The 25362-nt window shown below is 36.3% G+C and overlaps 1 protein-coding gene across 2 annotated transcripts in view; it reads left to right on the top strand.

The window, feature by feature from the left end:
- Window positions 1-25362, top strand: part of DDX10 (DEAD-box helicase 10) — a 287054-nt gene that overhangs the window by 227715 nt on the left and 33977 nt on the right. For both annotated transcript variants that reach the window (XM_029207245.1, XM_029207243.1), the window contains one exon: window positions 23671-23807. In XM_029207245.1, the coding sequence (XP_029063078.1) occupies window positions 23671-23807 (137 nt within the window). The remainder of the gene's footprint in view (window positions 1-23670; window positions 23808-25362) is intronic.

Raw genomic sequence — 25362 nt, 5'->3', positions numbered from 1 at the left:
CGCTTCCCACTAGCTATCTATTTTACATTTGGTAGTGTATATATGTCCATGCCACTCTCTCACTTTGTCCCAGCTTACCCTTCCCCCTCCCTGTATCCTCAAGTCCATTCTCTAGTAGGTCTGCATCTTTATTCCCATCTTGCCCCTAGGTTCTTGATGACCATTTTTGGTTTTTTTTTTTAGATTCCATATATATGTGTTAACATAAGGTATTTGTTTATCTCTTTTGGACTTACTTCACTCTGTATGACAGTCTCTAGGTCCATCCACCTCACTACAAATAAGTCAGTTTCGTTCCTTTTTATGGCTGAGTAATATTCCATTGTATATATGTGCCATATCTTCTTTATCAATTCATCTGTTGATGGACACTTAGGTTGCTTCCATGTCCTGGCTGTTGTAAATAGAGCTGCAATGAACATTTTGGTACATGACTCTTTTTGAATTGTGGTTTTCTCAGGGTATATGCCCAGTAGTGGGATTGCTGGGTTGCCTTCCATCCCATTTTTTAAAATCTGGGAGCAGGTAGAAATGGACCCAATTTTTGTGCTAATATTTGAAGATTATTCTCAACTATTATCATCTCAGGGTGCTCCATTCATGTTCTAATTCTGCATTTCACCCAGAACTGGAGGCAGTGGTTAGGTAAGAGCAAGCACGTAGTCCATGAGGATTGGGGTGAAACAAGGTTTAGCAGTCTGTTTGACTACATTTAAAAGCCTCATTATAATTTCATGGTGACATCCATAATATAAGCAGTTAATCCTCAATTGTATAGTTAATAAGGTATCATGAAACATGCTCTTAAGCCATTATGTAGAATGTAAAAATTTGTTGCTTTTCATTGATAGATGGGAGGTCAGATTTTTAAGTTTCCTGTATGTCTGTTAACTTTGATTTTATTTCTTTTAGTACTTTAGGAAATTACAGAAAATGCGTTTTAGCTAATATTGTACAAAAGTATTATAATGAAAAAGGATTCGGAACAGTAGTCTGGAATTAGGACACCATGCTTCTTGCTTGTTCTGGGACAGTGACATGACCTTGAACAAATCATTTAAAATCTCTGGGTCTGGGCTTCCCTGGTGGTGCAGTGGTTGAGAGTCCGCCTGCCGATGCAGGGGACACGGGTTCGTGCCCCGGTCCGGGAAGGTCCCACATGCAGCAGAGCAGCTGGGCCCATGAGCCATGGCCGCTGAGCCTGCGCGTCTGGAGCCTGTGCTCTGCAATGGGAGAGGCCACAACAGTGAGAGGACCGCATACCGCAAAAAAAAAAAAAATCTCTGTGTCTTTAACATTTCCTCATTTATTTTTATTTATTTTTTAAAAACATTTATTTATTTTATTTTTTTGGCTGTGTTGGGTCTTCGTTGCTGTGCGCGGGCTTTCTCTAGTTGTGAGAAGCAGGAGCTACTCTTCGTTGTGGTGCACAGGCTTCTCATTGTGGTGGCTTCTCTTGTTGCGGAGCATGGGCTCTAGGTGCACAGGCTTCAGTAGTTGTGTTGCACGGGCTCAGTGGTTGTGGCGCATGGGCTCTAGAGCGCAGGCTCAGTAGTTATGGCACATGGGCTTAGTTGCTCCACGGCATGTGGGATCTTCCTGGATCAGGGATAGAACCCGTGTCCCCTGCATTGACAGGCAGATTCTTAACCATGGCGCCACCAGGGAAGCCCCCCATCATTTATTTTTAAAATGTTGCTTTCACATCTAAAATTCTGTGACTGAATACTGTAATGGCTTTCTCTGCATTCATTCCTCTTTGTTGCTCCTACCATTTAAAATAATGATTACATTAAAATCCTAAACACTGGTTTTAAAAAAGCACAGGTGGATATACTGTGGGGTTTTTCTTTTTTTTTCTGATATGCTCTCTGTTTAAGGACACTTTGTGCTAGTTTGCATTAAAACTTGAACTGTAGCTCAGCAGGTTGCTAATTATGTTTGGTTGGAATACCAAAGGGAATTGAAAATAACTTTTTTTTTTTTTTTTTTTTTTTTGCGCTACACGGGCCTCACTGTTGCGGCCTCTCCCGTTGCGGAGCACAGGCTCCAGATGCACAGGCTCAGTGGCCATGGCTCACAGGCCCAGCAGCTCTGCGGCCTGTGGGATCTTCCCGGACCAGGGCAGGAGCCCGTGTCCCCTGCATCAGCAGGCGGACTCTCAAGCACTGCGCCACCAGGGAAGCCCAAAAATAACTTTTTACCTATATGACTCATAAGAGCAATTATTATACTTTAAGACTTTACTTTCTCTGTAATATTAGGAATTATGAGATTCACAGGAAAATCAATAGTTTTTACCTTTCAGATCAGTCTATAATGGAATGAAATTCTGGGTATGATATATGCTGTTTTCTTCTTTGCTTTCAGAGAACACATAGGCTTGGAAGGTAACATGATACAAATAATTTTGGAGATTTTTACCTCTGTGGTAATATATGCATATCACACCTTCTTGAGGTTTGCTTTATTGTAAGGGGTGTTGTCTAGAAGAGTGAGCACTGAAGAAATAAATGTTCTAGTTCTGAAGTAGTGGGCTGCATGACTGTGACCTTAGTGAAGATTCCCATCCCCCAATTCTGTGACCTCCTTTATTCTAGAAGGAGGTTGAACTAAATTATTTTTGGTAACAATCAGTTGCTAACATTTCTTGAATACTTACACAAATGTGCAATGAGGCAGGTCCTGCTATCACCCTACCTCATTTCAAGAAGAAACTGAGATCTAGTAGAGATTAAGTAATTAGCCCTTAGTAGTGGAAGAGCTGGTATTCAACCAACACCTACCCACACACCACCTGCTTCTAAAACTCATAATTTGACCACTTCAATATACTGCCTTCCAACTTAAACAGTCTGTGATTATGGGAATTTCTAATACAGAAGTACCTATCTTAACATTCAGAATCTCAAGATACTGCCCACATCAGTTGCTAAGTATTCCTATGTAAATTTTCTACAGCCCATGCCAGATCACTGTGTACATTTGTAACACTTACTGCAGTTTCTAAATAACTTTAAAATAGTTTGTATTCGCATTCACAACACTCCATAAGGTAAGTTGGGCAACTGAGGTATTATAATACAGATGAGAAAGAAGATTTGGTGGGTGTTATTTAGGTCGTGAATTGGTAGAACCAGATCTTGAACCCACTTCTTGGCTACTCCTGTTTTCTATAGAACATATACCTATGATGATTGCTTTTAAAGATTCATACAAAAAAAGATCAATCACTGAAAGACTCTCTCAGATTACTACTGAGAAAATAGTAATAATCCAAGAGGTTATTTTATATTATACAATATTCCTTCCCGCATCTGTGACTTTCCATCTGTTACCATGAATAAATTGTCCCATCTCTGATCCAAGGCCAGCCTCTACTTGGGCTTTGGATCTCATCCCTTCCTTTTTACTCAAGAACTTTGTTCTTGAATTTTTCCATGTCTCTACTGTAACATCGATTTCTTTCTCTTTACCAGATCATTCTTATTAGCATACAAACATGTTATATCTTTCATCATAAGGGGGAAAACATCCTTTCCTAGATTTTGCATTCTACCTTAGTTTTGTCACATATTGGATGCACTTAGTTGTGTCACATTTTTGTCGATTTCCCTTGATAGTAAAACTCCACAGATTTTTTTTTTTTTTTTTTTTTTTTTTGTGGTACACCGGCCTCTCACTGTTGTGGCCTCTCCCGTTGCGGAGTGCAGGCTCAGCGGCCATGGCTCACGGGCCCAGCCACTCCGCGGCATGTGGAATCTTCCCGGACCAGGGCACGAACCCGTGTTCCCTGCATCGGCAGGCGGACTCTCAACCACTGCACCGCCAGGGAAGCCCTCCACAGAATTTTTTATGCTTCTGTTACCATTTCCTTATTCTTCATCTCTCCAGTCTCCTTGCTCAGGATATACTACTTCCACTTCACTGAAATTTTTCTTCTCATAATTATCATCAACTTCCATCTTAACAAGCAAGTGGTTGGTTCCCAGTCTTCATTTTACTGGACCTCTCAGTACTTGACCCACTTGCTCATTTTCTCCTTCTTAAAACCTTTCTTTACTAAGCTTTAAGACTGTCAAGTTCTGAAAATCTCCCTGGAAGCCTCTCTTTTACTAACTTCTCTTTTACTCCTGCACTTCTAGTTGTTGGAATGCCTCTGAACACAGTCCATGAACCTCTTTTCTTTGTCTTCGCTCATCCTCAGATGGTCTCATTCATTCTCAGCACTTTAAATATCATTCCACAAACAGTTTTTTGCATGAACCAATTTAAAAGTCTCTCATACTGTTTGTGCTACTTTGCACTGACTCAACCTGTTGCAATTTAATCTAACCCCCATCCCCTGAAAAATAAAACAGTTTCAGCCAAAAAAACCCAAATCGTTCCAATGTGATGAATCCTAAATTTGTATCTTTAGCCTTCACCTCTCTCCTGAGGTCCTGATTTGTATATTTAACTGCCTACTTAATATTTGGGTGGCTGTTAGGCATTTCAAATTTATGATGATTAAACATACTATTTTACTTTAATGCTGAACAAGGAAATTGATAAACTTTTAAGATCAACAAACCAAAGCCCATGCCAGATCACTATGTACATTTGTAACACTTACTGGCGTGAAAATAATTTAAATGGTCTCCAATCTTGGGAAAGCACAAGAGCATGTTATGTAATGGTAGAATGTCAAGCCATCTTCATTTATGGGCAATTCCAAAGGTATTCTGTTCTGTCCCCCATGAAAGAAAGAGTAGTAGTAAATCATTTTTGAAACAGACCCAATGACATAGAGAATCCATTCTTCCAACAATTTTGAAACCTATTGTACCTGGAAAAAATTTAATGCCACCCAATGCAGTTAGATGAAAAGCTGGAAAGGCAAGATATTTTGAGTTGAAAATGCAAGCTAAACTGTTGACTTACAAATCTCTTTTTGTTTCTGCTAAATTCGTACCTCTCAAGTCTTCCCCACCATAGTTTATGGCAGTCGATTTGGGTAAAATGATAGGTAGGAGTTCCTTGAACTCACCAAGCTCATTGCTACCTCTGAGCCTTTACACTTGATGGTCCCTCTTCCGATAATTCTTTCCCCAAATCCACATATGGGTTTCCTTTCTATCTCTTCCCCCTCTTCTTCTCTCCTCTTTCCTTCTCTCCCCCTTCTTACCTCTCTCCTCTCCTCCCCTTCCTTCCCTCTTTCTGTCTCTCTGACTCTCCCTCTCCTTCTCCCTTTTTCTGTCTCTGTCTTCATGTTCTGGTGAACAGGAAGTGAAACGCCTCTACCTCCTTAAAATCTGGGCTCTTTTGAGAGGACTACTGAATTTTGCCATGGAAAATCCATCATCATTTGAATGCTATTTAAGCATTGCTTTGCTTCTTTTGACATTTAAAAATATCAGTGACATCAGAGTGTCAGACACCAGTAACAAAGTAGCTTTTATTTATTTGGAATGAAACAAATCAAAACCACAAGATGGTAGCTAAGAGAGATTTTTCTCAAGACAGATCAAACAAACGTTTTTCAGTTTTTTAACCACTGAGTTATTAAGTTAATCTTTCTTTCAATCTGTGTTCTTATTTTTTGTTGTTTTTATTGTTTACTAGCAAACATCATTCCATTAGCCACATAAAACTAATTCAGTACATGAAGATGCACATGCTGTACCGGACATTTGAAGGTTATCCAGTTCTTACCACTGTTTCAGCTTAACGAAATGTTTCCATATTTTATCTTCTGGGCTACTCTTAATCACCATTCTCCTTTCTTTTTTTATTAAACATATAATTCTTGGGAAATGATATATTGCTTGGAAATATTAGAAATGCAATACTAGTTACTAACATGTGTTATAGTTTTGGAAATACCTACAAATTAGCAAATATTAATTTTCATAGAGAAATTGAAGGTTAGTTTCTTGTTTGTAATTTTAAGCTTCTGAGTTTACTGCTATATTGTACCTGGGTATTATGTAATATATTGCTTTACCCAATGCAAAGGTCAAGGCTATTAATCACCAAAGAGCTAATTAATCTTTAGAATTAAGTACTTATTTCCAAAATAGAAAAATGTTGAAGTATTTCTTAAAATTTTAGAGATATATATTTCTCTCACTTATATTTTTCTCTGTATAGCAAATCAGTGGCTTGGAAAAGCATTCTTGTTTTTGTTTTGTTCTAGTTTTGTCATTGATTTTTAAAAAAATTTTCTTAAGAAAAACTGATTGTGGTACAGCAAGTTTGTTAGACTCTGAGCAGATCACTCTTGAATTCTCTTGATGCAAAGGATAAAATCACATCTGAAATAACCTGAAAATCATAGTCAGCTAAAAACACTGGTTAAAAATATATTAATGTTCTACCACCCACCCCCCTAACTTTCTAGCTACTAAATTACTCTTGGTTATTATAACTTTTTCTCTCAGAGGAAATAGATATTGCTTTGTTTGAGATAGTGTTTTTTATGCTTATATGTCTTATTTTTAAGATTATGACTCATGGATTTTAATAGCCCTGTCAGTCACTTTATGGACAACTCTTCTTAGCAGAGGGATAATGATTAGAAAATAAAGATACCAAGCCCTTTGTATTATAGGCCCTGAACTGTAAAAATCACCTGTTTTTATGGAATGTCAAATTAAATTCAAATAAGGGGTAACAATAATACTATCAAATTCTAACATGAATTTACTAATAACATATCTGCAGAACCATGCATGGTTTCAATTATCTGGAAGTACTTACACATATTTAATTTATATGCCTCCACCCTCTTAGCCTTGAGTTATGTTGACCAAAGAAGCCACTTGACTCTTTTATTTATTATGCAAAAACCCAAGTGATGGTATAAGTAAAATATACTGTTTTCTGGTTGCAAAGTTTATATGCCATTTCACTTCCTGTAATCAAATATAGCTGTTAATATTATGTCTTGACTATCTCTGTGTATGCTCTGCATAACTGCAGTATGCACTCACAGATTCGTGAAAGACTATACAGCTGTTCTAGATTAGGGTTTATGCTGCAAAATATCTGTGTTCTTTCCTAGTTTGGTTAAGTTCACTTAAACAAAAGCATTTTACTGGGGAAGTTGGACATGCTATATATACTGGTAATAGACTAGAAATGAGATATAGATGTTGATATATTTGACAAGATTTATCAACCACTCTCCCTCTCCCCTTAAAAAATAGTTTTGATGCCTAACCAGTAGATTTTCTTGGTGTTCATCTCTATGGTTTAAGTCTAATTTTCTGCACCATAAGATGTTATGATATAGTGATAAGAACATAGAATATGTAGTTAGACCCAATTCTAGTCCAGATTCTGCTGTTCACCAGCATTATGGCCTTAGGCCAAGATGTTTAAGGTCTCTAAGTCTTACTTACCTTGTCTACAAAATAGAAATAAAAGCCCATCAAATAGATTTGTTAGAGAATTGAGTTAACATAAAAAATGTGCTTTGTAAACTGTATATTGATTATATAGATGTCAGAATTCTTATAGGTATTACCTTTCCTTAATAATTCAGTATTTTACAATATATCCAGGTTATCTTCCTCACTTTTTATTATGATTACATAACCTGTCAGCGTCAAAATGACAAGAGATGGAGTTGAACCTGTAGTGACCCATAACACATACTGCTTCTTTCACCTAAAAGTCCATTGTTCCCAATTTCTACTTAATTGAAAGTTCCAGCTGTGTTTGAATAATGGAGGTTTTAGTTTTTTTATGACTTCAAAGTACTTTCCGCTGATAAAATTTGAGCCACAACACAGTTGACCATAGAAAAGACACTAGGGACTTCCCTCGTGGCGCAGTGGTTAAGAATCCACCTGCCAATGCAGGGGACACGGGTTCGAGCCCTGGTTCGGGAAGATCCCACATGCCGCGGAGCAACTAAGCCTGTGTGCCACAACTACTGAGCCTGCGCTGTAGAGCCCGTGAGCCACAACTACTGAAGCCCACGCTCTTAGAGCCAGTGCTCCACACCAAGAGAAGCCACCGCAGTGAGACACCCGTTCACCTCAAGGAAGAGTGGCCCGCACTCCCCGCAACCAGAGAAAGCCCGTGTGCAGCAACAAAGACCCAATGCAGCCAAAAATGAATTAAAAAAAAAGACACTAAATTCTGAAGCCTGTATTAGAATAACTTGAATTGTACCAATATATAAAGAAACCTTGAAAAGGTTATTTAGTTATAACTAGTAATTTATTGTGTGTGTTTATGGTTGCTATGAGACAAGTAAACGAGAATTAAAGAGCAAACTCACAGTTTCAACACAGCCAAAAATGAAAATGAGAAGCTTGAGAAAGAGGAAATGTTTTTTCTTGTTTGGTTTGTATAGGCACATTGTAACTATAAGTGATCGTTTTGACATTTTTAGGCATTATAAAGAAAATTCTATGTATAACATACCAAATCTTAAGTAAATAGAAGTTTTCAATAATTAAATAGGTTAAGGAATTATTATTATTAGTGTTATTTCTTTTGTAGCAGAGATTTTCAAAAAGATGTATTGAATCTCCTTAAAAAGATAAAAATATATGAAACTTGACATAGGATCAGTGTAGAACAGACCAATAGATCTTAAATATTTGCTAAAGTGTAGATGCATGGATGCCTTAGAGAAAGTCCTTCCTTGAGAATTTCACTATTCTGAGTATTTGGTAAATTTACTGTGTCCTCTACAAGGTTAAATATAATTTGATAGAAATAGGACATCAGTTCAGGAACTATCAATCCATATCACTATGATAAACCGCAGCTGAGAGAGACACTGTCCATTCCGCCTACGAGTTGGCTTGTTGGGAATGACAAGTGCAGCCTGTGTAGGACCTGAGGACAATATGTTGCAAATGCCCTCAGCTCTTCTGGAGCTGCCACTTTGTTCTCAGTGTCTTCTGATTGTTGCCTGGTACGTGTAGCCTGCAACACCCTTGCCTACTCCTGCCCTTTTTTAAAAAAAAATTTTAAAAAAGTTTTTTAATTGCTTCAGCATGATGCTTATTGCTAGAATGAATTTTTCAAATACCACATTTTTTTTAAATGCCACTTCTCTGTTTAAGAACCCATGTAGATGTCCTCATTCATTAAACTACTCTTTCAACATTCCAGATTCTCTGTAGTCTGACCTTACCCTACAGTTCCATCCCAGATTTGTTTATTATACCAAGTTCCATTTCACAGAGGATTGGGGGAGCCCATGAGAATACTTATGATAAAATAATGGATAAATATATTTAGAAATGAGGAACCTTGGAAATACAGAAATAAAGAGCCCAGAAGGTGACACTGGGGACGAAAACTTAGATGCACAGCTTATACCTGCTGTAACTAAGGTTAAGGTTTAGCTCTGAACTGCTAGATATCACCTGTTCTGCCGTCCCCTCCAACATGCATCCTCTCTACTTCAGCCTTCTCCCAACTGTGCCCGTGTTTAGTGACATTTCCGTGTATGTGTGTGTGTTCACTTATCTTTCTGATATCCTCCCATTATTCAAAGTTCAGTCTCATATCCATTTCCCATCTTCCATGAAGCCTTCCCTGTGTGTTCCAGCTGTCTTGGAATTCCTTCTTTGACTTCCGTAGCAGTTATACTCACTGTACAATAGTGTCAATTCTTTATCACCCATCTTTTGTGGTGATCAGGAATTATGTTTTCGGCCAGCTTTCTTGAGATAGATTTTTAAGTATTCTGAGAAATTTTTATATTTCTAAGCTTGTCTGTTGGTGGCTCCCTTTATTCACATCAACATCCTATACTGGTGCCTGTGCCACCAGCATTCTTCAGGCATCATGTTTCGCTCTCCTTCTGCATCCTTCACAGGAGCCTGCACAAGGCCGAGATTATAATGTAGGCAGTAAAGTAAGTAAGTCTGCCTATCTAGTCAGTGCTTGTATTTGCAAAAAGCATGGCTTTAATATTTGGAGCTTTCCATTGTGGACCTTTTCAGATGTATGGCTGTGTGGATAGTTTAACCACTCTCCAGAGGAAAAGTAGACTTCGAAGAAAAGTGTTACAATTCTGAACTTTCTTACCTCAAAGCACAATTGGGAATCAGTTCCCTTCATAATGTCATTTACTCCTGACCTTATACTTCATACTGTGGCTCTGGAATGAAACTCAGGTTGGCCCCAAAACCTGTGTACTAAAGCATTCTACAACTATACAATTCTAATCACCCAGTGTTGCAGTAATTTATGCCCAAGATTATGTTACTAATTAGTTGAATTTGGTGAACAGCAGGTATGGAGCCAGAAATTTCTGGAACATTTTAAGGGAGGGTATGGGGCAGAGAGGTGAAGAGTTACCAGGATGATATAAAACCCCCTGAAGGGCTTCCCTGGTGGTGCAGTGGTTGGGAGTTCACCTGCCGATGCAGGGGACACGGGTTCGTGCCCCGGTCTGGGAGGATCCCACATGCCGCGGAGTGGCTGGGCCCATGAGCCATGGCCGCTGAGCCTGCGCGTCTGGGGCCTGTGCTCCGCGGCGGGAGAGGCCACAACAGTGAGAGGCCCGCGTAACGCAAAAAAAAAAAAAAAAAAAAAACCCTGTAAAATTAGCAAAGATGAGGTTCTCATACCTGGCAGTATCTGCAATCTGTTCAGATGTTACCAGTATCTTCTGCATGTCTCCAGACAGACCTTTGGAGGCCTGCGAAGCCTGCATCTGTATCTGGGAGTATGCTGCCTCATCTGGTGCTTTCTGTAGTAGTCAGGACAGATGTGGTTACATATCCTTTGCCTTTAAAGAAATTTTATGTTTTTAACCTCATCTGTTGATATCACCTTCATTTGCATCATCCTGTAGTAATGCCTGTGCAGCCAGCATTTTAAAAAAAAATACCTCAATTAAAAACCCTGAACTGAATAATTCTCATACATATGAACTACTAATTTGAACATGCATATAGTTGCTATTAGCATTAGTAAAAATATACATTTTAAAAGGGTCTCAATTTATAGTAATTTTGGTCATTGCATATGTTCTCAAAAATAACAATTACTATCATTATGGGGGGAAATGAGGATGGAGGAATCTAGGCATTTTTTTTTAATGGTTTAAAAAAAAATCCTATTTTTAAAATGTTAATAGTGTTGGGCCCATAGAATTAAGTCCAGATTTCCTTGGCATACGTTCAAGGCCCTTCCCAAGCTGGCCCTTGTCTACTTTTCTAGCTTTGGCACCCACTGTTGTCCCATCCTTCATGGTCCTGAAACCCCCCTGTTGTTTCGTGCCCCTCTCTCTTTCCCTTTGTCCTATAAATTCTGACTCATTCTCAAGACTATTTTGAATCTATTCTGTGAAATCTTCTCTGTTCTTTTAGATTCCCTTTGTATATGTGTGTGCACACAAATAAAGTAACTCTATGAGCAGATGCTTTACAATTTAGAAGTCTTTCTTTCACTAAACTGGCTTATGTAAATAATCTATAAATACTTGCTGAAGAAAGGAAGGAAAAGACAAAGTGCACATGAGAGTTCATAAATTTGTATAATGCTTCTTGTATAGTGATTGTTCAGGATTTATTCTGATTTGAAGATTATTTTTAACATCACTGACTTGGTAGTTCAGATTATGGATGAAGGTGGGAGATACTTGTTTAAATTATCTTTTTTGGAAAGATTTTAGGTTAATTTTGTATTGTAACCCAAAGGTTTGGGTTCTAGCTCTACCACTGACTATATTTAAATTATCTAATCCTATTTCCTTATCTGTAAACTGTGAAATTTTAATACAATTTTCATTCATTGATTCGTTTGTTCATTCATTAAACATTTGTCTTCTAGATATTATTTTTATCTTTAAAATTTAACCTTTAAATAATGGGCTTTCCAGTTATACTGCTTAAACCTTTAGAAAATGCACCAAAATGTTTGTGTTTTCTTTTTTTTTTCTTAGCAGCTTATTTGCCTACCTTATTCTTTTGGAAAGCTGCACAAAACAAACTGTCTTTCAGATATATGGTCACTAGAGATTGTAGTTTCAGCTCTATCTATAAATAATTATGTATGGATAGGTGATTTAATCTTAGCCCAGCATCTGAAATGATATACAAAAATTGCTTTTTGTTAGTTTCTTACCAGGGAAGCATTGATTGCTAAATAGAATATTAAAGAGATTGATATGCAAGATTGGCTATTTTTTTGCAAAGAGGGAAAGTAATAGAAGGTAAGAAATTTCATGCAGATTTATGTAGTGGATAAGTTAGATGTGATTTCCTCAAAGAATGTTTCTCCTTTGTAAACAAAACATTTTCTTTGCTTTTGCCTTGCTGAATGGAAAATTGATTATCTTAATTGTGCCTCTATTCAAACTCACTTATAAATGACTGTGTGGCAAACTGTAAGGAAATAGAATAGAGAATTTCAGCATTTGAAAGTTTTCACTGCACAAGTGAACTTTAATTTTGGATTTTAATTTGGCTATTAAAATCATGAGCTAGTTGATTTCTTAGTTAAAGAAGATTTGTGAGAGCATGAGGATACACTGTGACTACACATGTCATGTTTTAGCAGAGGAGGTACTAGGTTGGTGTTGAGAAGTTTTATAGATAGGAAGAGTAAGAATTAGGAAATAGTAAGTGAACTTGAAATTTCATAGTATATTTTTATTGCCTTTAAGGTGAAGGTGGCAAAGATGTAAGAAATTGATGGTAGTTCAGTCTTTCTATAATATAAGGCACTTAAGATATTCTTTTGTAAACTTTTAAAAATGTATTTAAACAACTTAAATGAGAGTTAATCTTTTCATGATTGTAAGCCATTGTTTATTATGTGCTGCAGATCATGATTTTTCTAGTTTTAATGTGTAATTCATTTCAACTAAATTTGAAAATAGAAGCCTGAAATGGAGTAAAAACTTAAGACTACTGGAGTAGATTTATCTCCGACAGATCTACTTATCTTAGCAGTGGCTTATTAGTTTTTTTAAATGAAAACTCAATTCTTTGGTTGCCAAAGTGTCATGGGGGAAATAACAAAAGTTAATAGGATTCAAAATGTAGAACATTTTGGAAAATGGTGTTTTGCTCATTTAGGCATACTCTTTTGTAAAATACTTTGTCATTACAAGAAATAAAACTTCCAATAAAGGACAACTATGTGACTTTTCAATTAAGTAGTGATTGTGGAATTTTAAAGGAACTTGGGAGCAATTTATAACTCATTTCCATTTTTGAAGAAGAAAAGACTTTTGTTTACTGCTGTAAAGAATATTGAATGATTGCTGTCTTCCTTTTTTTTTTTTTTAGTGGAAATTTCTTATCCTATATAGAAACTTTGTAGAATTTTGGATTTGTAGTTGGCATTTATGCTCTGGCCTACAATTCAGATCATGACTATTTTGGTCAATTTCAAAATAAGAAAAAGATGGAATTTTAAGTAATTTGTAGTTTGTGTTTAGCGAGGTTTGGAATATATCCTCTGATTGACAGAGGCAAGCTTTGACCTGGGTATTTAAAAGAGTGCATACTGGGACCAATTTACTAACGCTTGAACAGTTAATTGGCTCTGTTTTAAGAGGTGTAAGAGTGCTTGTAATACACTTTCCAGAGTGTTAGATGCCATCATTGAGTTGTTTTTCTATGCATTGTTTTATTAGTCCTGTTGTATCATATCACTAAATCAGTATTCAGCTAAACCCAAACGTCACCATTATGGAATAAATTTCTAGGAGACAGAAATAAACTGAAAATATTCAAAAATATTTTAATTAGTATGATAACATTATTATTAAAAAGTGAAGGGGAAATCAGGCTATTACAATTTAGCATTATGGTGGAGGAACAGTAATTTCTCAGCTCTGTCAGCTGCTCTTGGGTTTACTGTTCTGCACATTTACCTTAGTAGGTAGATGCTCATTTTCAGCAGGCACATTTAATAATAACATTAATCTTTTTGTGCTCATAACTCATAAAAAACATTTTCAATAATTTCTTCTGTAAGTTTGTACCTGGGATTTATAGCTTGGGTAAATCTCAGAAATCAGTCTCTCTTTAACTATCAAAAATGGTTGGCTGTATATAGCAATCAGAATTTTTTTGTCTTCCCAGTGCTTTCTTAGAAAGTTGTTTTGAAGCTTTATTAGTGAGAACAGAATGTATTTTGAATACCTCATTTTTCTGTAAAATTTTATTTTCTTCACAGTCTTTATATTCTTTGTCAGGATCAGAAATAGTTTATCATGAATTTTGGAATTTTCCCTCCTTGTGAAATTTTGAGGTGTCAAAGTTGACATTCTGCTTTTAATTCATACAATATGGGGAGGTTCCTTTTTAAAAATCCAAAGTGGGGGCTTCCCTGGTGGCGCAGTGGTTAAGAATCCGCCTGCCAATGCAGGGGACACGGGTTCAAGCCCTGGTCCGGGAAGATCCCACATGCCGCAGAGCAATGAAGCCCGTGCGCCACAACTACTGAGCCTGCGCTCTAGAGCCTGCGAACCACAACTACGGAAACCCATGTGCCTAGAGCCCGTGCTCCGCAACAAGAGAAGCCACCACAGTGAGAAGCCTGCGCACCGCAATGAGGAGTAGTCCCCGCTCGCCACAACTAGAGAAAGCCTGCGCGCAGCAACGAAGACCCACCACAGCCAAAAATAAATAAAATAAAATAAAAAAATAAACCTTTAAAAAATCATAAAAAAAAAATCCTAAGTGGAATTAAATAACTAAAATTTAAATACAATTCTTAAAGCTTATTTCTATGAATGCTATATGGTAAGCAGAAAGGCAATAAAGATAATTCTCTATATTTAGACTGAATTGATTTCCTCACTAACAAACACTGACTGACCAGCAAGAATGCCCATTCACTCCTTAATCCATTACATGCAATGTGGCTTCCACCTCTACTCCTTAGTAGAGTGGTTGAAATTGTCTCATTCCCTTTTACTTTATAAACATTTAAGGTATTTGGCCTAACAAAATTTACTGTGGCACTAAGGGATGATCCTTTACTTTCTGTATAGTACAAGGAAATAATCTATTCTCCTTCACTTCACATCAGCCCTCCTCTCCATTTCTCAGAGATGTTCTGGAGTTATATAGCTTTGTTTTTAATTTTAATACAGCTTCAAGAGTGTTACCCTTTTTTTTTTTCTTTTTAAGAATCATTTATTGTTTAGTTAATGTTGTAATTTATAGCAGCGGTCCCCAACCTTTTTGGCACCAGGGACCGGTTTCACGGAAGACAGTTTTTCCACAGGGTAGGGGAGGGAATGGTTCAGGGGGTAATGCGAGCAATGGGGAGCGGCCAATGAAGCTTTCCTTGCTCTCCCACCGCTCACCTCCTGCTGTGCAGCCTAGTTCCTAACAGGCCACGGACCACCACCAGTCCACCAACCAGGGGTTGGGGACCCCTGATTTATAGAGTTTGCTTAATCGGTGTTTTGTTTTGTTTTGTTTTTTGATGTGGACCATTTTAAAAGTCTTTATTGAATTTGTTACAGTATTGCTTCTGTTTTATGTTTTTGGTTTTTTGGCTGCAAGCCATGTGGGATCTTAGCTCCCCGACCAGGGATCAAACCTGCATGCCCTTCATTGGAAGGTGAAGCCTAAACCACTGGACTGCCAGAGAAGTCCCAGTTAACACTTCTTATTGAGACATTTTATGCTCATTCAATTTTAACATTAGAATTTCATTTTTGTTTTTGCTTTTGCTGTAGTTGTGAATGCTCTCAGAAAGAAAAAGAGATAAGGGAAATATAGCATGTGTAGAAGCATATTTAAGCATATGTTTATACCTCTTTTAGAGAAAAAATGAGGTATACAAGTTATATTCTGTTGCCTGTCTACCAGAGGAATTTTATACAATATTCTAAAGTTTTAAACTTCTCAGAAGTAAGACCCTAACTCATTCATTTTTGCATACCCATTATGGGCTAAATGTACTAAGCACTCAGCAAATGATTATTAATTCAACTTGGAGGGAGTGCTTGAGGTTTCTGTATTTTTTGAATGAAATTCAAATTCATGTAATGGTCATGAATTTGATCATACATAAGTCCATATGTATAGAAATAACTAGATTCTTTGTGTATGTATAAACCCTCAGTGTGTATACAGACTCTTACATGAAGTTTTCTTGCATGATTCTCTAGAGGGAATTTTAAACATAACTTATTTGTTATTTTATAGGCGTATTGCACATTTCATTTGTCTTTACTGACTACTCATTTGTTTTCCCATTAAGGTGCTGATTGCATATTTTCAAAGCATCTGCAATTAATTAAAATCTTTATAAGCTTCCTTAAACCTAAATACTGTAAATTTTATACTTGAGAAATCTGAGATGGAAATTAAGTGGTTGACAGTTATTAATAAAAATCTTATGATCAGATCTAAATTTCATGTGATCGGATTTCTAGTGTTAAACCCTTATCAATAATAAGTACTTATATATTTTTTATACTCAGTATTTAATAAATAATAAATATTTCATAGTATTGTATTCCACTTTAATATTTTCACATTAAATATCTATTTATCAAATATTTGAGAACCTGCTCTGTGCTTTATGACTACAGTAGTGAGCAATGTTAAAAAATGTTTAAAGAAGATAGTTTAGGTGATACAAACTTTAACATTTCATGAAGTGGACAGTTTCCTTTTGGAGAACTGCAAAATGGGGCAAAAGGCAGGAGGCTTTTATAGGATAAAGAATAAAGAACAAAGAAGAGAAAAATTGAAGATATCTGATTGATTGGGGCCAGATTAATCAACCTTGTTTGGAGTGAGAAGACCCAGAGTTGGCTTGGCTTTTGGGGATTCGCTGACAGGACATACAGCATTTCTGGTCAAGTGGACATTTGTAGGGACACGGAAGTTGTCTAAGTTTTGGTTTGCTGATGTGGCACCCCAGGCAGGAGCAGCTCCATCTTAGCCCTAGAAATCTATTTCAGTAATGATAACAGGACCTGGCCTCTACTTTCATGAAACTTACTGCCTAGGAAAGGATGCAGACATTAAACAAAAATGAATTCACTCTAGGTATAGCACTGAAGAGAAATCTACAGGATGTTTTACTAAGGGAGTGATGTTTAGAAATGTTTAATCTGAGACCTGATTACTTGAAGTTAACCAGGTTTGGTATAATAAGAATATATATTTCGTCTTTGTCCCTGGTTCCTGACAATGAAGTCAGAGGTTTTAACCCATGGAATTTCCTGAGTGATGGAAGTGTTTCATTGTTCATAAGAAGCCCCTGTTCAACACAGTTGAATTTATGCTAATGAGGTGACCAGGGTGGGATGTCTAGATAGCTTCAGGGTGGGGACTGGTCACCAGAAAGACTAAGCGTGTGATTAGCCCCATCCCCCTTCCTGGGAGGAGGTTGGGCCTGGAAATTGAGTTATAAGAACTCTTGAACAACAAGATTCTGAGACCTTCCAGATTGGTGAATGTGTTGATGTGCTGGGAAGGTGACCCTCCTGTAGAAGACATGGAAGCTCTGCACCCCATCCCCACTGCATACCTTATCCTGTGCATCTCTTCCATCTGGCTGTTCCTAAGTTATACCCTTTAAATAAATAAACTGGTAATCATAAGTAAAGCACTTTCCTGAGTTCTAGAGAATTATCAAACCTGAGGAGGGGGTCGTGAGAATCCCTGAATTTGTTGTCGGCCAGGTAGAATGGCAAGTAGCTTGGTGACTGCATTTTGCAGCTGGCATCTGAAGTATGGAGTCTTGTGGGACTGAGCCCTTTACCCCTGGGGTCTGTGCTAACTCTGCATAGTGTCGGAATTAAACTGAATTGATAGACACTCATTTGACTTTGAAGACTTAGTGTTGAAGAGAAACCACATGTTTGGTGTCAGAAAACACTACAAACCAGGCAAAAGGAAGTAGAAGAAGATTCCAGTAGAGAAGTAGCAGTAATGCAGACTCTGAGGTGGGAAGGGGCTTGACTTGTTCCAGAATCTTGAAAGTGTGGCTTCAAAGCTTGTAAGCAGGTGATAGACATCAGATTTGAAACTTAATAAAAAAAATTCTAATGACAACACAGAGAATTGGAGTGATCAGAAGAAGAATGGTTGCAGGGAGACTCATTAGGAAGGTGGTACAGTATTCCACACAACAGAGAAGAGAGGCTTGGGAGCAAAGGTCATGAAAGTGGGGATGGTCACATACAAGGTGACACAGAAAGCACCCCCATATGTTTTATGAAGCTTATAAAATATTATTGATTCTGAATAAATAATTGTACAAGTAGCAAATTCAAAGCTTTAATGGTGAAAGTTGAGATTCAGGATGATGTAGAAGACCTAGCATATGTACATATTTGTGTGACCTTATTAAGCTATTTAGTCATCTGACTCACATTTTCTCAATTTTGAAAATGGGAACAATAATTCTTTTTCTTCCTACTTCATAGAGTTTGAAGATGAAGTAAGATAATGTATGTGAGAGCACTTCATAAATTTGTTGTAGAAGAATGCTACTTCTCATCTGTATTTCTTCTCATCATCAAAACTGAAAGCAAAATAAAAGCTAGTTGGGTTACATTTCTTTTTTGGATATTTTCATCTGCCCTACTTAATAACTGAGTCTTCCAAGTGTGTATTTTAAGAAGAGTATTCCTATTTTAGGTGAAATATTTTTCTCAGAGGTTCTGAAACTGTATTTCAGGAACAGCCAGTTCATAGAGGTGACCCTGATCTCTTAGTGTGTATGAACTACTTTTTTTTTTTTTAAATTTCTCAGAGCCTTGAGACAGGAGTGCGGGTGTGACCATAGGGCTGGGAGGGTAGAGAAAAATGAGAGAATGATTGGTCAGTGAAGGAGGAGTGGTTTCATCTTCCAATCTGGAAGTACCTGAAGAGAAAGAGGCATGTTGACAGCCAGGATCCATAAATTGAAGGCTGCATTCTGCCAGATGTTAAGCATTTAGCAGGGCTAGTGGAGTCGATTCATTCGTTAGTGACTGCTCTGCAGAAATAGAAGAACATGGCTTTCATTTTAGTGCTTATGTGGATAACTATCCTAGAACAGTTCATTTTATCATCAGGGCAGGGACTCTGTCTTATTCACTGCTATATCCCCAGTACCTCGTAGTATGTCTGTCACATGTCTCCTTAATAAAAACTTATTGAAGGAAGGCATTTTTGTAAAGCATCTTCATAATACTTATTAAACTTTCTTAGACCATGTTTATCATGTACAACTATGCTTATGAACATAATGATTCTCTGAAATGTACCATATACCCATGTAGTCCACAGAGTCTAGTTGGTTCTCCCTCCTTGACATCTTTCATACCTGTTCCCCACTTCCATCTCCACTGCCACTTCCTTCATTGAATCCCTTTCCTCTGGATTATTGTAGTTTTTAAACTGATATCCTACCTTCAAATCTTATACCCTCCAACGACCCTTCCCATTGCTGCCAGGGTGCAGCATCTGTAAGATACAAGTTCAGTCTTCTGCTAAAATACTTAAATGGTTCCCTTTTACTTAGAGCAGTGAGTTTCCAGCCATGATGTTCTAACACACTGATATGTCACAATCATTTGGAAGGTGACAGGTAGTATTTGGAAGGTGATAGGTACCTCATAGTATTTGTGCTGTCCCTCATGAAAATGAGTCCAGAGAGAGATAAAAGTGAGGATGGTGCCATATTTATAATTAGCTTTTAAATGGTTCATGAAATCACAAGGATAGAGAGAGACAGAGCAGCTAAAATGTCCAATGTCCATTTTCTTTACCACCTTACCTAACTAGAAAGAGCATACTTCTAACCTAGACCTTGCCAGAACGATAAACTCAGTACTTTTCTCCAGAATGTTTTCATTATGGCAATACCCTCTTTACTTAGTGATTTTTATTTATGCTTTGTGTTTGTTGTAGATGATAGTGTTTTTTAAATTTTTTAATAGATTAAAGGCATTAATAGAGGCACATTGTACTTTTTAATACAGATATTGTACATTTTTATAGTTATATGTTTCTAACCCTTCAAAGAATGAACTAAAAGACAAAAAAGCTCAATATGAAAATGTCTTTCTCCATCATCTCTACAGTTTTAGTAGGTTGAAATTGTGTTTCTGAAAGGAGTGATTGCCAACTTAAATTTGTTTGTCATTGTCATGAATTGAGGAGTATAATGCAGCACAGACAATATGGTATGGCATCAACAGTGGGATCATCTTACAGATCAGGAAATAGCCAAGACCTGAATGTTGTCAGTTACAAGAAAGTCATAGTAATACAAATCCAGATAATGTTTTATCCATTTAAAAGTAAGTTTTCATCATTTTGAATTTGTATTTTCCTTCAAATAGATAAACATGTACAGTGGAATATTGAGTTAAGGTGTTTATACTAACTCACTTTCTAATTTATTTTGTATTGTACTTATTTTGTGAAGGCTACTTGCTTTATAGTAAATGTTAAAGGAGCATATTAAATGATTCTAGGTGTTAAAATACAATTAATTGAAGTATTCTGCTTGACATATCAGAGTACAGATCTCAGAGCCAACAGAGCAACTGGAGATTAGGGGAAAACCCAAGAAGCAAGGAAATCACAGAGAGGGGAGCCCAACTCTGCCTAAATCCTTGGCTGAGTGTCACATTTCACAGGCTGAGGGAAGACTCATAGGAAACCAGGCTAAAAAAACAGCAGTTGGAAGCCATAAGAACAAAACAGAGATGAGATATAAGTAGCTGAGTACCATGGGTTAGAGAGAATTTGCAGTTTGAATCCAGGCAAGGTAATTGTCTATTAGAATAGAAATCTAATAATCCTCAGAAAAACCTAACAGAATTAAGTTTTTCTATAATATATTATCTAAAGTATCTAGTTTTCTACAAAAATATGAAACATGTAGTGAAGCAGGAAATTGTGATCCATGGCCAAGAAAAAGTAGTCAATAGAAACTCTTGTTAGCCCAGATTTGAATTTATCATAGATTTCAATGTAGCTATTTTAAGTATGTTAAAAGAATTAAAGGAAAATATAGGTATATAAATAAACAGATAGGTAGCCTCCCCAGAGCAATGGAAACTATATTTAAACAAGACAAAAACAAATGTGGTATTAGACCTGCCTGAAAGCACAATTACTGTAAAATTTTTGCCAGGCAGGCTGAAAAACCGTTTGGAATTGTCAGAAGAAAGCAACAGCAAACCCGAGGACCCAGTAGAAATAACCCTGTGCAAAGAACAGAAAGAAAAAAGATTGCAGAAAAATGAACAAAACTAAGAGAACTGTGAAGTAGTCCATTATACATGTTCTTGCAATCATGGAAGGAATGGTAAGAAAGAGGCATAAAAATATTTGAAGAAATCATAGCCAGAGACTTCCCAAATTTACTGAAAAGCATTGATAGATCCAAGAAGCTTGCAGATCCCCAAGAAAGACAAATACAAAGAAAACCATTCTTAGGCACATCATAGTCTAACTGCTGTATGATAAAGAGAAAATTTTGAAATCAGCCAGAGGAAAACAACACTTATTGCTACACTTCAAAGAAAAAACTGAAATTATTTCTCGCTGATGAAAAAATTCAAGCTTCTAAGAAAAAATCAGAATTTTAGAAAACTTATATCCACCAGTAGCTTCCCAATACTTTGAAAGACATTTAAAATATTGACCATGATATTAAGAAATATGATTTTAAAAAATATTGTATAATGAAATGTGTTAATATTTGAAGATCCATATAAAGAAGATATGCATAATTTAGTGAACCAGTATTTTCCACATGACTGGTGCACAGTGTTGTGAAATCATTCACTGGTAAAAGATCCATTCAAAGTGCAAAGTAGACCAATGGATTTTAATGTAACAGAGTACAGAAAGTTCATTGATAATGGCTTCAGATTCCACATTGTAACTACTTTTTAAGAAACTTCCACTCATCAGTGTTTATTGTAGTATCAAAGGAGAGTAACTGCACTTCTCTAAAAAGGCTGGTAAATTACTTTTCCCTTTCCCAACTACCTATCTCTGAGAGACTGGATTTTCTTCGTATGTTTCAACCAGAACAATGTATTGAATGCAGAAGCAGATATGAGCATCAAGATATCTTCTTCTGAGCCAGACATTAAAGAAATTTGTAAAAATGTAAAACAGAGCCCTTTTGTTTTGGAAATAGTAGCTATTTTCATAAAAACACTATTTATGTTACCATATATGTTAATATATAATAATGTAGTGTTTATTATTACTTTTAAATTAATGAACTTTTAAAAATTCTAAGTTTCAACTTCTAATACATTAAATGGCAATAGATATAATCCACCTTACCAGGAGCTCTTTGGAGTCCTTTATATATTTAAATGTATAGGTGTCGTGGGACCAAAAAAGCTTGAGAATTACTTTGGTAATTCTCTGGCTCCACCTTTAGATAACAGATTCCTTTGAGAGCACCAGACTGGAAAATTGGAAATACCTTGTAGCTTGGGAGATTAGTGTTCTTCGGTATATGGTGACATTCAATTTTTGTTGACATCCTTGATTATTTTCAAATGGACCGTATAGTAGTATGCTGTTGAGTTGTACTGCTTACTGCCTCTGATGGCAGCTTTTTCTTCTTCCCTTCTGATATTTGTTTCCAGACCTTTTATTTTTAGCAGGGAATTTTACCAAGAAAGCAATAAAGGACTTTTGCAGTAGTGACTAATCCTTATTTTCTTTACTTCTTCCTTCTTTGGCTATGTTTAGAGGTTATCAAGGGAGAGCTGTACAAAGAGTGTAAGCAGACTTCAGTAGAGGGCTGCACAGTCAATTGCTATGCTATGCTGAGTTGTTATTCAGTTTCTGGGAAACAGCATTAATCATTTGAAATCAAAGAATCATTGAAGTTTGTCTCATATGGTGTGAAAAAGAATTATAAAGTGGGTAACTAAGAGAAATTCATCCAGAATTGTTTTTTAGTCCTGCTTACTGCTTATAATCTGTTAAATGCGTGTGACAATGTTTGTTTGTATTTCTTATCTACCAGATGACAAAACCAATCTGCCAGAAATAAACTTATTATAAGGGATGTTCATTACATAAATGTGTAGTAAATTTATTTTAACATTGCATTACTTTGTTCTCACAAAACAAAAGTAAAAAAGCCTAAATACCTACCTACTTGCATGAAACTGGATAGTTTCCAACTTTCTGTATCTTGGTATTCTATCTTATTTTTTAATTGTTCTTAGTGACTTTGTACTTAATTCGAATTTAGAAGGCCCTTCACTATTAATGAGCTAATACAGATCTGATTGTTGTTTTAAGATTTATTGCGGTCAAAAAATTATCAGACAGATATTTCTGTACTCTCTCGTCTGGCCTCTTACATTTTTACCTAATATTTTTGGTAGTTTTGAAACTTGCATAGTGGACAAGAGCACTAAAACAAATTTATTTTACACTTTATTTCTTTGATAGTTGAGTTACATGGAAGTAATTAAACTGTCAAATTTGTCCCATATTGTGTTTAAGGGACTTAATAGTGATTTACTTTTTGAACCATATTTTGTTTTACTTTTGAAATGACATGGGTTTTCTTTCACAGTGCAAATGATTATGGTTCTGAAAGTCACATAGAGGCTTTTGCCAGAATAAAAGGCTTCTAATTTGAGGATCTCAGTTAGGGATATTTATTTGGGGCTAGAAATAAGACCTGATTATTTATGAGCTGTTTTCTTAAACGACAATTTCCCTTGCCTTTTCTTAGGCTAAAGTTGAAGAAGAAGCCTTTCTGGATTGGAGTGATGATGATAATGATGGATTTGATCCAAGCACACTTCCAGATCCAGATAAGTACAGAAGCTCCGAAGAATCAGATAATGAAGATATGGAAAACAAAATTAGGTATGTTTCTACCGTTGGTGGCATTAAGAATATGGGTCTTCTCCTTTTAATAACTCCAAAAGATGTGTGGAGACAAACATCTCATGCTCTTCTCGTCATTTTAGGGGCCCTTCTACTGTTTCTGTTAATTCCTGTTAACAGATATATGGGTGATATGAGAGTTGTATCTTTTTCTTGGTCTATTCTCTTCTCGTCTCTCTCTTTCTGAATCTTTTATGCTTAAGTATTTGATGCACTAGGGTATATTTAGTGCAAACAGAGGTAAGATTTTATTTTGATTCACTGTTGAGATTGTTGTTAAAAATTATTTCTGAATTTTTTAAAAGGGCAGTTATACTTTCACATTCTTTGATGTAAAATTAAGTAAGAAACACATAAAATAATGGAAAACTCGTACATAAACAGCCTTTGACAAATTCTCTCAAATTAGAATCTGTTCATTTTAATGTGGACTTACTTGCTGCCATGCCAAAAATAGATGAAATGTAATGAATTGAATGACTTGCTCAGCACTTGTTTTCAGAGTACTATGTATTAGATTAAATTGAGATTCTGTTGATTTAAAAGTTGAGAATATTGAACTGCATGGTTCATGACTGAACTAAATCAATGAGCCTATTTAGGCACAAGGGGGAGGTACTAATGATGGATGAAGTTAATATGGTTGAAAGGGAGAGGAAGCTTGTTGGAACCCCTAAAGTTGCTAGTCTGAAAAGTTTGGAGTTGAAAAAATAGGCCACAGAGAGCTATAATCCAATTTTAACTAAGAGCATTATGAAAAGGTCTCAAAAAGATTATCCCCTTAAGAGAAAAATGCTATAGAGAGATCATTTCAGAGTTACTCTTTATTTTAATATTGTGCTCATTTAAACATAGTATTATTTTATAGTAGTGAAAATGACTTATCCAAAATGCAGTCTTCCCATGTGATGCCAGAAACTTGAGACATTTGCTATTGGACAACTAGGTAATGGACATAATAGCTTTACTACCACAAGAAGCACCACAGGTGAAAATAATTTATTAGGATTTAGAAAAAATATTTAAATGATAAGGGTTAAATAATTTAGGTCCAGGGCATAATTCTAATCTTTAGAAATTGACCTCTAAGAGTAAATATGCATATTCTACTTCAGAAAATACACATGTCCAGACCTTGATAAGCTGTCAGTATGGTTGTTTGTTGCCCTTTTTATTCTTATATAAATGTCCCTGTTTCAGAGTAGTTTATGGGATCTCCATTTTGATAGCTGTGATCTAACTTAACACGTATAACTTTATATCATTAACTTCTAAATGCTCTGTGTAATTTTACTTTCTGAAGGGAACTTTAATTGGTTCTTACAGTTTTGTTATTTGGCCATATTTTCCACATCTGTCTAACATACCTTTAAAACATAGAGCCAACCTTTGAAATCACTGGTAAGATGTCAGCAGTCTTTCTGTATCTGATTCATAAGGATTTTTGTCTAACATTTTTCATGATAGTTTCTGGGTCATCCTTAATCTATGTACAGCAGACATTTCATTTCATTCTTTTGGCATCTCTTACCCT

The sequence above is a fragment of the Monodon monoceros genome, unplaced genomic scaffold (genome assembly GCF_005190385.1).
Source record: "Monodon monoceros isolate NGI ecotype Baffin Bay Population unplaced genomic scaffold, NGI_Narwhal_1 Super_Scaffold_7, whole genome shotgun sequence".
NCBI classification, from domain to species: domain Eukaryota; kingdom Metazoa; phylum Chordata; class Mammalia; order Artiodactyla; family Monodontidae; genus Monodon; species Monodon monoceros.
This window is presented reverse-complemented; position numbering and strand designations above follow the sequence as displayed.